The sequence below is a fragment of the Hoplias malabaricus genome, chromosome 4 (genome assembly GCF_029633855.1).
Source record: "Hoplias malabaricus isolate fHopMal1 chromosome 4, fHopMal1.hap1, whole genome shotgun sequence".
NCBI classification, from domain to species: Eukaryota; Metazoa; Chordata; class Actinopteri; order Characiformes; family Erythrinidae; genus Hoplias; species Hoplias malabaricus.
The window spans coordinates 22,094,880-22,110,917 of record NC_089803.1 but is presented as its reverse complement, the minus strand read 5'-3'; the positions used below and the strand labels follow the sequence as shown (position 1 = coordinate 22,110,917).

The 16,038-nt window shown below is 37.7% G+C and overlaps 1 protein-coding gene across 2 annotated transcripts in view; it reads left to right on the top strand.

Moving 5' to 3' along the window:
• The window catches only part of LOC136694445 (solute carrier family 4 member 11-like), a 40,835-nt gene extending 25,115 nt beyond the window's left edge, over positions 1-15,720 (top strand). Inside the window, exons 10-20 of one of the 2 annotated variants that reach the window (XM_066668006.1) lie at positions 1,257-1,382; positions 1,956-2,069; positions 2,187-2,319; positions 2,871-2,944; positions 4,661-4,877; positions 5,982-6,088; positions 6,359-6,524; positions 6,762-6,935; positions 9,632-9,827; positions 11,089-11,258; positions 13,844-15,720. In XM_066668006.1, the coding sequence (XP_066524103.1) occupies positions 1,257-1,382; positions 1,956-2,069; positions 2,187-2,319; positions 2,871-2,944; positions 4,661-4,877; positions 5,982-6,088; positions 6,359-6,524; positions 6,762-6,935; positions 9,632-9,827; positions 11,089-11,258; positions 13,844-13,910 (1,544 nt within the window). In that variant the 3' untranslated portion in view covers positions 13,911-15,720. The remainder of the gene's footprint in view (positions 1-1,256; positions 1,383-1,955; positions 2,070-2,186; positions 2,320-2,870; positions 2,945-4,660; positions 4,878-5,981; positions 6,089-6,358; positions 6,525-6,761; positions 6,936-9,631; positions 9,828-11,088; positions 11,259-13,843) is intronic. The other variant, XM_066668007.1, reaches the window with a different exon arrangement.
• Positions 15,721-16,038: the final 318 nt, after the last annotated feature.

Below are 16,038 nucleotides of genomic sequence, written 5' to 3'. Positions count from 1 at the left end.
TTGTGCAGAAAGTCTGCCTCAGACAAGACATGACTGTTAAATGAACCAAATGTCATAGTACACCTGCCTGAACAAGCATATGAAGCAACTTTCACTGACAGATGTATTGCCAGCATGGAGAAATGTAACAAACAAAGAAAATGAATCAAAAACCAAAAGTTGGTGGTGCATGAAGCTATGTAGAATATGAGTAAAAGTCATTGCTAAACTGGTTTTAATGTTGGAAGGAGGAGCTAAAACCATAACATCTATCAAAGCTTTCACCCTGTATTATTTTATTTGATAATCACATCCCAGCTAAAGCAATGCAGCAATGGAATGAACCATCTAGCATGATACTGGTCACAAATTAAAGTTTAAATGCTAATGTGTACAGTTAGCTAATGGCTATATCAAGTTAACTTTGCAACTACATGACATTTAACATAAGCTTTATACATTTGATCAACACCAACCTGAAATGAACAGAATGTATAGCAATAAACAAAGTAAAAACTTTTACCTGAGAGTCTGTGAGCAGTGATAAGCTTTGATGTCTGTTAACAAGCACGAAATGTCTTGTGGTAGCAGCATTGTTTCTTTTCTGCTAACACTGCAAATCCCATAAGGGTGATATTAGAAGTTTGAATACTTGCAGTGGTGAGAAGCTGATAAATATAGCCACTTAAAAGTCTTTCTGCATTTAGCATTGCTATATAATGACATGCTTGGACTCTAAAAAAAAAAAAAAAAGTGCTTACTACAAATATTAAGTATAAGTGCAGTACTGTGTAGCGCCTCCAGGCATGTCTCACACAGTCCAGTTTTGAAAGGGGATTTTCTGATCTCTACTAGGATTCACTACATATTATGGAATTAGGACAAATGAATAACAAATCCACCAAAAAGATGTGGTTTGTGGTAGATGGAAATTAGCCCCATCTTAGCCAATTATTTTACTTTTGATTCAGTAAAGGAAAAACAAATCAGTCACTTTGTAATTGGCCTACTTTCAATATTTTTGTGCTCAGTGAGTGGGATACAGATGAGAAAGGTAGGGCTTTTTTGTCACTTCCATGTTTTTTTAATTTTTAACATATATTGGAATACCTGCCAATTTCTAGTGTCATGTGATCCTGAAAATTAAGAAGTGTTTTTGAGAAAGGTCATCAAAACCCAGAGGAGCTAATGTCACATTGGTAAAAGTGCTGTGAATGCAGCAGTAAGTTTGTAAGTGCACTAAAGCCCACAAAAGCCTGTTGTGATTCTCTCTTCAGGAATGTATGGAAGCGGCAGGTCTCTTCTAAAGTATACAACAACAGCTATCTTCCTCTACATCGCCATCCTGCTGCCTGCTATTGCCTTCGGCTCTCTGAATGACGAGAGCACACAAGGAGAGATAGGTGAGTACCGGTCTTATATTCATATGCAAACCTTTGGTGCTTTCTTTGGATCAGATTTGCTCTAGTTATTGTGTATCTTTGTAGGTGACCTGTTTCTGACATACATTCTACATTGACTAGTCTGATACTAATTACATGGGAATATATTAGATATGGATCTGATCCAATCAAACCAGATGTTCACAAACTCTGAAGAAATGTATGCTTCTGTGGACACCTGCCATTAACAGTGATCTGAAGTAATGTGACCATAAGTGGACAAGGTTAAATATAGTTCAGAATAAGTTCAATTGTATCTTGGTTTACATTGGATTCCAATCATCCGAATTACCAGTATTTTTGTTTAGATATATGTTTAGAGACACACATGTTTAAAGATGACCCCAAAACCATAGGCACACAAACATTTAGGAGGATAACAATTAATCTAATGTGGGGTCACTGGAGGAAAACAGAGGAAACAGATATTGCCTGCCAGTTAACTGCTCAAAATTTAACATAGTCATTTCAACAAAATGACCTAGGAACCGAGTCAGTATTTTGGGACATCATGTGTTATGTTACTTGTTCCAGATGTCCAGAAGACCATTGTAGGCCAGAGTATTGGAGGTGTGATCTATTCCTTGTTGGCTGGCTCTCCTATGGTCATCCCCCTGACCACAGCCCCTCTGGCCATCTTCATCAGTGGTATACTATCTTATGTTCCAGATAGCTGAAGTTGGAGAAAGAGCTGGAGTTGTCTGCCAGTGGGGGGTGGGGGGTTGCATCAGTCTTATCTGTTTTTGTTATTCTGTGGTGTTGCAGTTATCAGAGGCATCTGTGATGACTATGACCTTGACTTCCCTGCGTTCTACGCTTGTATCGGCCTGTGGAACAGCCTGTTCCTTATACTGGGAGGAGTCTTCAATGTCAGCTTATTCATGAAGCTTTTCAAACGGTCAGTGAAAAGAAATGTAGACAGAAGTATACTGTTGTTTACTTGTTTTGCAGTATGTAGGAGGTTTGAGCCACGCTATCCTACAGCAGATCATCACTGTCTGGTAGAAACAGGCCTCTCCAGAATGGTAACTAGAAGAGAAGGCAAAAAAAAAACATTATTAAATGTTTAATTCAAATTATTGGAAAGTTATTTGGGTTCCAAACCACTATTGAGCATTTCTATTGATCCAAAAACAATTCAGTTCTCATACAGAGAAAGGGCAGTTACTGTGTTCAAAAGATGAAAATAATAAAAATGGAGATACATGGTTTTCTTTAGACAGTGAGAATATGTGACTTAAATCCACTCTCACATTCCTAATTTGTTTGATTTGAAATTGGGTCTTTCTTGCTTTGTCTTTCTGCACTTTATAGGTTCATGAATATCCTTGACTGGCTCATAATCTCTGTTCTTGGTGTGCCTTGAGCTACTTGTTATGTCTTTGTCTGTGATTGGCTGCTTTGATAAAGAAGAAGATTGGTGTCTTAGTGTATGCTATGTGCCCTCAGCTCCACAGAGGAAGTCATAGCTTTGTTCATCTCAATTGCCTTTGTGGGTGATGCAGTGAAAGGCACCATCAAAAGTAAGTTCACATTTCTCAAAACGTAAGCTGACAGAAGACTTTGAACATTGCATTCAAATGACTAGGCCAATTTGACTAGTAAAGGGGTCCTCAAACACATTTTCTGTCATCTGGGTGGGTGAACTTATGCAAGATGATTGCGCAGAAAACTTTAACTGCAAAAGTTTCCTTAAGTATGCTTTTAAAAATACAGTTTCTGTGACCTAGTTGTGCAATGAACTATAAAAGGCTCATGATAATGCTGGGTATTAAATCTCTAAGAAAGTAACCAGGAGAAACAAATGACCATCTTCATTTTTAACAAGTAGGGAAGATAAACATTTTTCTAAATTAACTGCATGGAATTTTTTCTTATATTTGATCCTGAATGAGAGCTTTTCCAGTTTAAAGTGCATTTAGTTACAGATTGACAATAATTCATCTAGTAGCTCTTGCCAAGTCTCTCAAGGTCAATAGTTGTGATGACAGCTTGTTCATTGGGTAAATTAAGAGTTAGCCATCTAGACAACTGGCACATTGCACTGTAGAAATTAATCAGGAAACTAATTTGTCATATAACATAGAGATACCAACAGTAACCATTCATTCATTCATTCATTCATTCATTCATTATCTGTAAGCACTTATCCAGTTCAGGGTCATGGTGGGTCCAGAGCCTACCTGGAATCATTGGGCGCAAGACAGGAATACACCCTGGAGGGGGCCCAACAGTAATCACTAGATTCATAAACCTTTCTCTTTATCTACATACTGTACTGTATTTGTGGTTGGCTGTGTCCAGGACTTCATTATACATTTCTTCACTAATAAAGCTAATATGCCTCTGCTAGCTGTATTCTGATGTACAGTATGTTCAGTGTATCGTTTTGTACTAGTTTTGCAATTGGTCCAATGTGAATCATAAAGCCTCCTTCATGTCATGCCAAAATAGCAGACTTGTGATTGGTCTTTTTGCATGTCAGTCAGATTTCTTTTCCTGCAGTAGTAGGCGGTTATTGGCCATGTGAAGTAGAGATGATAATGTGATAATTCTTTGCCTCTACAGTGACCGAACAATCAGCTGTAGTCTTAGACAAATTGACAAGCCATTTAGTCAGTCACCCTCAAAAATATTTAGAATTGAGACCAACTTTATTATTACTCATATATAATTCTACACATTTTTCTCTCTTCAGATAATAAATCATCCTTAAGCTCTCAGATGTCACTGAATAACAAACAGTCTCATTTCTGTAGAGCCTGCGGGCAACAAACCTTTAAAATGTATTAAATATGCTCAAAACATACAAGAGCTATTTTTAAATTATTAGGTTTTTGTGAAGAACATTTTTTTAGCTTAAAGAAGCTCCAGAAACATAAAATTTCCACACGAGGTTACCAGTGTTATCCACACAGAGACAGTGTGGCTTTGGGTTCGATTCTAGATAAGCAGAAATGTGCTTTATTCCCTGAATGTAATCAGTTCGTCTCAGTCTCAGCCACTGATTGGTTTTATAAAGCGTTCTCGTCCTGCTTGTTTGGAGGTAAAACCTACAGACCACAGGCGGTTATTGTAAATGAAAATTGTTCTTAATGGCTTGCCTCGTTAATTATGCAGTAAAAAGAATGCAATCCACAAGTTCAAGCTGAGAACAATTCATTAAGATTGTACTCTACTCAGACACATAACAAACCTTCATAAATACTAAGTAAAAAAAAAATTCTCTTCCTTTTCAGTCTTTCAGAAGTTCTACCATGGGCCAACACTTGTGAACAGCAGTTCTGTGGAGATTCACATCTTGGCCAGTGAGCTTACGTCCAGAGAAAGTAGCAGTGGCCAAGGCTCTCTTCCTGCAGAACTCACACTGTGCACCAGGGAGCGCCCTATCCTCTGTCTACTGCTCATGCTGGGAACTCTGTGGCTTGGCTATGTTCTTTTTCTCATCAAGAGGAGGTAACTCTAGGGTGCTTCATTTTAGTGTACAGCAGCTAGTGTCAGTGCAGGTGGATTGGGAAGGTCAAGAAGCACTCTGACTTGATTGATGCACTGAAATGATTATGAATGACTGAGGGGGATTTGGCTGTCTTTATTATAATGTATTTCCCTGTACATTCTACAGCCATATTCAACATAGCTTAAGTGGCACTTAAGCCCATCAACTTTTAGATGGTTTTAAACACAAGTGATGAAGACAATAGCAACATTAAACTACAGGGGTTGGACAATGAAACTGAAACACCTGTCATTGTAGTGTGGGAGGTTTCGTGGCTAAATTTGAGCAGCCTGGTGGCCAATCTTCATTAACTGCACATTGCACCAGTAAGACCATGTGCATCCAATGGTTCAAACATTGTATCCTGAAGGCGGAGCCGTGTATCAGGACGACAATGCACCAATACACACAGCAAGACTGGTGAAAGATTGGTTTGATGAACATGAAAGTGAAGTTGAACATCTCCCATGGCCTGCACAGTCACCAGATCTAAATATTATTGAGCCACTTTGGGGTGTTGTGGAGGAGCGAGTCAGGAAACGTTTTCCTCCACCAGCATCACGTAGTGACCTGGCCACTATCCTGCAAGAGGAATGACTTAAAATCCCCTCTGACCATTGTGCAGGACTTGTATATGTCATTCCCAAGATGAATTGACACTGTACTGGTCGCAAAAGGAGACCCTACACCATACTAATAAATTATTGTAGTCTAAAATGACAGATGTTTCAGTATCAATGTCCAACCCCTGTACATGGAGCTGTTTTATGTTTTGTTATGGTCAGTAAAGTGGCTTAGATGTCCAAATATCTGTAGACGCCTCTTATAAATAGTGAATTTTGCACAGCTTGCAAAATCCCAATACAAAAGAATAGAATGAATAGGACTTTCTGGAAAAGCTTTGGGTCTCTTGCCCATATCAGGCATTAGTAAGAGTATAAAGCCCACCAACAATGAGCTGTGGAGCAGTACAACTGTACTCTCTGTAGTGATGGAACACCATTCCATACATTCAGGATGTTTTGGATGTCCCAAATTGAACCTCGCTCTTTGCTTGTTTCCAGTCCATTTCTCCATGCCAAAGTGAGGGAGGTGGTCTCAGACTGTGCTCTGCCCATCTCTGTCGTCATATTTTCCTTCGTGGGCTCCTATCTCTTCATCGACATTGAACGTGAGTGCTTGGATGTCACATGGGGAATAGTCTATAAACCATTAAATGCTTTTACATTTTCAATTCCCAGCAGCAGCGGGATGCATTTACATAATCTCTCACAGCAATATGAACTATATGTGATGATTTGCCATTTATGACAGATCTAAGAATCTGAATCTCTTTCGTATTACACACATACAGTGTCTGTATATAGCTCCCATTATACTCACCTTCCTCTCAGTGTAGCACATTCCTTTCAGAGATTTGTTTTTATGTGCCTGCACCCAGTTCCAGTGTTCAACTACCACAATGGTTCCATATTCAATGTGGCACAGCTGAGTGAGCTCACAGGGATGAATGTACTGAGCGCCTGTGGCCTTGGTTTCCTCCTCGCTCTACTCATCTTCATTGATCAGAACATTGTGATCTCCCTCACCAATGCCCCAGAGAACAGGTGCAGTAACTTTATTATGATTGGTTTTTAATGTTTAACAAGGACACAGGCACAGATTTGACCCCTATATATTGTATATATTTAGCAAAGTGAAGTAGGTAGACTATATATATAATCTAACACATAGTCTGCTAGACTTTGACTGTGACAATGTCACACACATGCTTGCTGTGGCAGCTTTGTGCAGACAGTTAACAGGACGCAGTGAGTGTCTGTGTGTTTGTGTGTATGTTACAGATTGCTGAAGGGAACAGCATACCACTGGGATCTCATGCTTTCTGGATTGATCAACATTTTGATGTCGGTCCTGGGGTTGCCATGGATGCACGCAGCTTTCCCGCATTCCACTCTACACGTCCGCCAGCTTGCGAAGGTGGAGCAGCGTGTGGAGCAAGGACATCTCTATGAGACGTATGTCACTCAGCAGTCGACAGAGCTGTCCAAATTGTGCTAAACTGAGTATGGACAATGCTGGCTCAGGATAACATTGGAGTTAGTCGTCCAAAGAGTTTACTGTACCCCCAATCTGCACCCAGTGGGGGACACTTCAATTGTAATTAGTCACAGAATAGGTTGTAAAATGTCCTATGCCAGTCTTTTAGAGCTTCACATAGGGCCCAGCCCACTCTCTTCATACCAACCACCCCAACATTCCTGCTATAATATACATTGTACATTTAAGTATCTTACACCTAACCACTAAGGCTGCTGTGGCTGTTTATGATCCGATCAACAAAACACCCACTACACTGGTAGTTCTTCACAGGGGTGACCAGGTAGGCACCTCCCCTCATCAGTGTTTCTCTGAATTAACCCCACAACACTTCAGTAAGGCTGAGCTGTGAAGTCTGGCAACCCAGACCCACGCCCCTCCAAACTAGATTTACAGCCCTACCATACTCTTATATATAGAACCACACTGGCCTTACTGGTGACTACATATTCGAAGATGGAAGCATTTCATATGTGAGAATGTCATGCTGGTCCAATAAAAGAGGCCCAAAATTGCTTAGAATACATTATTTTCATGCAAATTCCATTAAAAGTCAAGATTTTTAAAAGTTAATAATAAAAAAAGTTAATAATTTAAAAATTAATAATATTAACTGTAATCAAAAATGTTATTGATATATATTTTGGCACTCTTGCAGGAATGTGTAAGGGTCAGGTTTAATTTTAGATAAAACACCCAGTTCATAATTATATTCTATGGTAAGTAACAGTGGACAGGCAGATTATTTTCAAAATGTATTTATTAGGAGAGCGCTTATTCATAAATAGCATTAAAAAAAATGAGATGCTCTGGAAGAGGTTACTTGCCGAGTGTCAAGTGTATGTAAGAGAGATATAAAGCCCACCAGCATTAAGCTGTGAAGCAGTACAGCTGTGATCTCTGGAGTGAAGGAACATACGGGATCTGTTAGGGTGCTGTTTGTGATCAAATCTAAACTATCCTTCCAAAATCAGTACCACAGCCCATTAACAGCTCAGCATACGGAAATACATTCAGTCACAGAGCATACAGTGTCCTAGTTAATCTGAATTATATTCATTATGGTTATCTACAGACAGGATGACCAGAAATAAGGAAGCCTAAAAATAAGACAGCACATACAGCTCTTGTAATTAAAGTTATATACGCACCAGGACTTTCAACATCAAAACACACATAAAGCAGGCCCCTTCCACACGGATCTGTTTATATTTGTTTTTTGAAAGTATCCCTGTCCAAGCGAATGTAAAAACGACTGCATTATCATGCCAGTCCAGTAGGGAGCCATAGTACCTCTTTAAGAAAGACATCAAAACAACCAGAAGTATGAGAGAAGCAGAGGTTTCATCCCAAATCACTACACAAGTCATGAATTTACTGAATCTGAATCTGTACACTGAAGTTTTGACTTCACTAGTGAGTGAGGAGCTATTTGTGTTTCAGCCACACCGCATTTCTGAAATTATCTGTATTCCTTATCCACACAATAACAGTGACAATGGCATTTTTAAAAATCCCCAGCTTGTAGAGCATTTTCAGAACCTCAATTTCAGTGACCATAAGCACTCTTTTTGTGTGGACAAGAGGCCAATACACAGGAAAAAAAAAAAAAAAAACTTTGCTGCTTAAAAATGAACACATCCATGTGGATGGGGCCTTGGAATATATAACCCTTATAGATATTAATTATAGCAAGCAAGCAAAATCTACACAAACAGAACCCAAATCTGGCAGGGACATCAAAACATTTTAAAACTACTAGACAGTATGCAAGTAGATCTAGAAGTGAAAAAGGATAAAATTATATGAGCTGTAAAAAAGAACTTAAGCACAAATTGAGCTTGACTCATTTGACCAAAGCTGCTTTTTACTATGAATTTTAATATTTGAACAGACAGTTTGTACAGGACCATGCCTCTGTGCCATGTCACAAAATTATACATGGCAGTCTGAATTTTAAAAAGCTTTTAAATGTTACACAACAGGCATCCCGCTACTTTACAATAACACCATGAAGCACAGCCATTAGCGGTTTTTGTTATTCAATTACTATGAAAATAACAAGATTACTATTACAGCCTTTTAGCCAGAATGCATTTATTTCATTACTGATGGAGCTCAGACTTCATTCAACTACAGGAAGTAATCCATTCTGGAATTATGAAATAAAACCATATAAATGACAGAAACTGAAATAAAATCACAGCCTTTTTTTAGTACTCACATAATTACCCAACTAAAAGCAAGTCTTTTAAAGTAAAACTAAGTAAGATTTAGCAGAACCAAGTGTGCTATAAGCTCAGACATATTAAACAAGGGAAACTGCTGATTGTATTGCGTCTGGTCAGTGCCAGAAACAAATCAGTGGTGGATACAATAATGACAAGGTGAGATTAAAAAGTTTTAGCATATGATATCTTGACATCTCAGACATCTTTATATAGAAAGCCATACTAGTAAGAGTCCATGGGCAATACTCCCAATACTGCATTTGCCTCTACATCTGCAACACAATTAGCACTGAAAAGTGCTTGCCAAATGGTGTAAATGTATTCTCAATACTAATAATTAGTTCAAAGATTTGGCGATGAATAACCACACCATGTATCTGCAGGATTGTCAGTGTGAAAGAGACTCGTCTGACATCGCTGGCTGCGAACGTCCTGATTGGTTTATCTGTGTTCCTGCTGCCGGTGCCTCTGCAGTGGATTCCTAAACCCGTCCTCTACGGCCTATTCCTCTACATCGCTCTCACCTCCATTGATGGAAACCAGATGTGTGACCGTGTGGCTCTGCTGCTCAAAGAACAAGTGAGTGGTGAATGACAAACCAGACATCCTTATTATTATTATTTATATCTTACATTCACACCAAAAACTTACAATGAATTCAGTGGTTCTGAGCCACTGAAAGCTATGGAGTGCAGGTGCAACTAAGGCTTTTTCTTATCATGTTATAATAACACTATGTTTAAAAATCCATAGACTTCATTCCCTCAGAAAAGTAGAAAAAAATTAATCATGAGTAAAATGCATTTATTAATAGGAATTAGCAGTTCTAACAAAGAATGCAACAGAGAATGTAATGAATGTAACATGTAAATAAGTCTACCCCTCTAAAGAGTTTATAAATAGTGTGTTAATTAATTATATGAATTAAGTCCTAAGCACCTGAAAAACGATATATAAGCAGTTATAATTTCTAATGTGGCAACCATGAATTGTTCTATTTGAAGTCTGTAAATATGTGGATATGACAGTCTTTGGAAAGGCTTATAAAAGGTGTAAATTCTAAAAATGTATTGTTATTAATTAGGTTCTGAACACGTGACTATAACACGTCTGCAAGGTGATTATGTAGGCAGGTGTAATTATTTTTATGTATGTGTTATAAATTCATGTTAATGAATTAAGACCAAACGTATTCATCTTTTTTAAATAATATATAAGTGAAGTCTTGTTGTGGTTTCAGCTATTCACCTGAAGGTCCACTGAAGATGATTTGTAGACATTAAAAATAGATATCAAGGGATACTTAGGCAGTGTACGGTGCATTGTCACGTATGGTCCACGTATAATTAAAAATTGTGGGACACTTAAGGTTCTTGCTTTCAACCCAATACAGTGAAATCCATAAAACCTTTTGGCATTTATATTGTCTTTAAACAAATAAAGATTCCTTTCAGAATGACATCAGAAAGACTTCTGATTTGTCAGTTCATTAAAACTAGTTTATCTGGGAAAGAGAAACACACACACACACACACACACACACACAAATAGACACAACATCTTTACACACAACAGCTATGCAAAGGTCGCCCTCTAAATCTTTTAACCAACCTTATTTAATTACACTGCTGCAGTCTGTTCTTCAGCTAATGCAGTCTGTGCTTTTCCTCCACTCATGCAGTTAATTACACATGTAGCCTGAGAGGTTTTATTTACCAAGGAGTACAAAGATTTCAGCTGAATTTATGTACACATCTTAAGACTTCTCTCCCTCTGTGTCTCTCTGTTTCTTTCTCTCTGTCGCTCTGCCTCTCTCTCTCTCTCTCGTCCCGTTCCTAAGACGTCTTATCCGCCCACACACTACATTCGTCGAGTGCCTCAGAGGAAGGTTCACTACTTCACAGCACTGCAGCTGATCCAGCTGATCATCCTCTGTGCCTTCGGGATGTATCCTCTGCCGTACATGAAGATGATCTTCCCTTTACTCATGATTCTCCTCATTCCTGTCAGGTACTGACCAGTTATCTCAGATTCATTTAAACACAAATCATTATTTATTTTAAATTTGTTACACTGGATATATTCTTTCCAGACATAAAAAATACTTCATATTTCATCACTGTTGGTGTGAAATACTGGAACAGCCGCTCATAAAATGATGTCAAAAAATCAAGATGTGTTCCTGACATTGACAATGTGGACAGATTTGGCCATGCACACCGATTGAGTTCTATGTTTATGTGCCCAGCTATTACTAGCAATCTTGTAAGACAATCAGAGCCTACTGTTAACCATCACTGATCAATAGAGAATGTTAGAGCTGGGATCATTTACAGATAATTGTAAACAGCCATGAAGTGTTTGGTTAATCTTTTGGAGTTCTGAGCTTCAGTCAAACAACAAAAACTTCAGTTCTGTTTTTCACGAGAGAAGATTGTTGACTTTGACTTGAAGTTGTAGACACTGCTGAAAAAGGCTAAAATAACTCCAGCTCCCTCCCTCCCTCACTAGCCCAGTCATTCACACACCCACTTCTTCACTCACTTCTTCAGTCCCTCTCTAATATATTCACTCCACCACTCACTTCTTCACTTTGCTAATTCCTTCAATCTCTCCCTCATTCATTCAATCAGTCCCTCCCTCCCTTAACACTCACTCACAGTTAGGGATGCACCGATACCACTTTTTCCCCTTCCTATACTGATACCGATATTTCATGTTCAAGTGTCTGCCGAAACCGAGTACCAATACAAACTCTATCTATCTTAACAAATAGATAGGTGCCTATACATCCAGATATTTATATTGCTATACTTACAGATTTTATTTTGTTAAAGCAGTGTTCTCTATCATTAATACGCTTGAAAACGTTTACATCTTTATTAACTGCACATTGAAAAATGTAATGTTTCAGAGCTATGAACAAAAAAAAAAAATCCACAATGTAGTAACAAGTACAAGTAGGAAGGCATAATCTTACTAAGCCTGACTGAACAGCTTTTTACACCATTATGAAGGCATTTGTCACGACTGTGAAATTCACTTTCCAAGGACTCCTACTGACCTGTGTTAGCATGCTTCTTTGTAGTTGCTTGAATGAAGTAAGTGTTCTTTGGCATGCTGGGGTTACAATACGCAACTTTTAGCCTGATATTACATTTTTTTGCCTCAAAATCACATTTCAGATCAGTCGCAGCAAATCAAATGTTTGATTTTTTTGGGCATAGTCGTGTAGTGAAAACTCTCCACAAACTCAACTCTGAACGAGTCTCTTGAACAGCCAATGAGAACAGAGCACAGAAAGTAAACACATTTCAGTGGAGCTCTACAGTGGATGTATGAAAAACTATAATCTATTACATAGTGCTGGATGCACATGTCCCCAAATAACAAGTATTACCTGTAGGAGAACATAGTGAACCGCAAAACATGCTGTTGCAGCTTTTATTCCAACTGAATCCTAATTTTCAATTCTACCTTAAATGGCGTGGTGTGTAGAGAGCGCAGTGACTATGTTTTCCCATCCACGACCCAAAGACATTTTTACGTATTTTTCTAGCAGTGCACACAATAACCGCAATGAGTTGGACGTCCATTTTTATCTGTGTCTTCTAGGTAATGGGAGGTGTGTGTTTGGTTGGGGAGTTAGGGGTTGTGTAGTGTGTTATCCCTAGTCGTGCAGTGTGAGTAAAATTTTTCCAGTCTCCATAAAAATCGACAAAAACATATAGTGTGAAATACACCGTGTGTTTTTAATCTGCCCCAACTTTAAATTTGCACTGCATCTAGTGCCGCTCATGTGTTAATGGGATGTGTCCCAAAAAGTGCCATGTGTACTACATGTAGGGAATAGTGAGTAGGGGGCTATTTCCAACACACCTATAGTATTGGTGCTCTCTGTAGCTGATACCAATACTGTGTTTAAGTGCCAGTATTGGGTATCGGTGCAACACTACTCACAATTCCTAACTTAATCATTCCGTCCCTCACTTAAGCCCTTATTCACATGCTCAATAAACTACAATTCTTCATTGACTTACTCACTCATTCACCCTCTCAGACCCTCCCTCCCTTCTCTCTCCCTCCCTTTCCCCCTCACTCATGTCATGTTTAGCAGGTCGTAAAGTAATATTTAAAAAGTTGGGTCTGCTTTGCATCAGTAACGCTGTGTAGCCACTTAAAGCTTTGTCGCCCACACTTGTGAAATGAAAACTGCCCTTGATATATTGAATATTACTTTTTTAAATAATAGAAAAGCTATTTATTGTTGCAGTCCTAGTTCACATTACCATACTGTCTGGACACTTTCCTGAAAATGAGGGTTAAAATCACTGTAACACACAGTGCTTATTATTTTATTCTGCCACTGTAGGAATCTGCATGCGTAGCCCAGCACGTCTTTGTAAGTAATATTCTTGAGTGGGCTGTGTGTTCTTTGATGTTCTATGTCAAACAATGAAATAATATTCATGATATTTCTTGCTGGCTCGTGACTCATTTTGCATGCTGGGTGTGATTCAGGACGGAGAAACAGAATGCTGTGATATCCACTGGCCTGAAGACTTGTTGTGACACTCATTTTACCTCCTTTTCAGGAACAGCCTGCTGCCAAAGACCATTGAAGCAAAGTACTTGGACACTATTGATGCTCAACATATGTAATGGTTAATAGAGACTTACTAAGGAGTTGTAAACACAGGAGAAAATGTGAGTGATAATAATAGTGTGTTAATATTAATTCATGATTAACCTGTTTTTTTTTTTTACTGTTTTATTTACTATTTTCTACATGCCTATATAGGTCTATATAGAACACAACTACAACATGACCATCCTCTCTTGGAAGTCTTATACTTCTTCATTGAGCAATATTCATTAACAGTGTGAATCTAATTATAATGCAACTGTAGCTAACACCTTTAATTGATTTGAAATTGTAGGTTGCTTTGGATAAGAACACATGCCATAAATGTGTATAAATCATAGAAGTCAAGTAAGCTAGAATATACTGAAATGATAGACCCCGTATAATCTGAGTACACCTGTGATTTAATTTTTAAATAACACTAATTATTTAAATGTTGAGAAAAAAAATCATGGCTTTACGTATATATCTTGCTCTACATGGCAAGAAGTTGTCTGAAAATGTATTAAACCTTAGAGTAAACCTTCGCAAGCATGACAAGAAAACTGATGAAGTACAAAATATCAGACAAAACACAACTGAACCAATTATTAGGGACCTTCAGAGGAGCCACACTACCAGTAACCATAGGAAGTGTGGCTGTCTTCTGTGATTAAACAATCATTTGTAATTTCGAATAAATTCAGTGATATTGTACAAAGGTGTGTTCACTCCAGCTGTGTTTTACATTGTGTGAACATGTATGGTTCACAAATTGACAAATGAACCATAGAAATATATATTTTATCTCTGATAAAGTCTGGAGTAAGAACTTTGTTATAGAAGCAGTTATATGGAGTCACCTTTCATGAACCACACTGGTGAGTTTTGTGAGTGACCTCTTCTTATATGTTTCTGTGTAATTGATTCCTATATTAATCTGAACGGTTGATTTATTTCTCCTCTGGTTTTCATTAAAATATTTAACTGAGTTCATTCCAATCAGTGGCCTTAATGCAACTGAGTCAAATGCTCTACAAATGAATAATGGTCCATTTATTCGGACTATTGTAATGAAATGAACAGTGCAGGGTTTTGATTTTCCTCTCATAACGTCACACTGGAAATGCATATTGTTCAGGTTTTGTTATTCTTTTAATGCTCCAGAGAAACCAGTTTGAAATCCAAATAAAAATAGGTTAAGTGTGTGTGAGGTGCTGAGCTTATACAGTTTTTTCTTCACATTCCAAGATGCAAATGGAAGTGACATGCAATCATAACATTATTGCATCAGTGCAGTGTTTGAAAGGTAGGCTATAGGTTATAACACATTCATAGACTGAGATATTTAATGCTCTCATTGACAACTGTTACATATAAGTGTATATGCTTACACAATATGGGTCTGTGAAGAAGCCGTAGACTTAAACTGTTGTGTTAAATTCATTAACAAAACTCAGTAGCTCAGATTAACTCAATAAAATGGATTCATATATTTTTTTTTTAATGGAGGTGTCTCTAAACAGTTTCCCTAAACACCAATCATTATACGTTAGATGCCATATTTAAGAAAGGAAAAAAGAATCCTGAACTGGATAAAGCAGTTACAGACAAACGAATGAATGAATGAAATGTGTGTTGAAGTGGCATGTACTATTCATGTATGTCCTCCAATATATTTAAGCAAATTTACCAGTAATTAAAAAAGTTTTTTAGCAATTTTCTCACTACAAAACATTTTGTGTAATGATAAATTCTTGGGATCTCTGTATATAAGGAGTTTTCACATTTCACTATTAGAGGCTTTAACATGGGCAGTACTGACAGGATTTGATCAAATTATCTGTGTCAAAGTTAACTTGTTTATATTGTTTGTAAAATAAACACATAAAATATGCAAAACTATTCCAGAATCTGTCATGACATGGATTATAAATAATGGGTATAAATAGTGTGTAAAGTGTCATTTACAAAATGAAATAAAACGCTATATTTTTACTGTAACAATAATTCAACAAATTACACTAGACAGCACTTCTGTGAGAACTGTATAAACCAGTGAGTAGCAAACTAACAAAATCAAAATGAAGGAGAATATTTGAGCTCTACTCTAGGGTCATGTAGCTTTCAAACACATTTAATTCTCCTCTTGAGCAAATATGACAA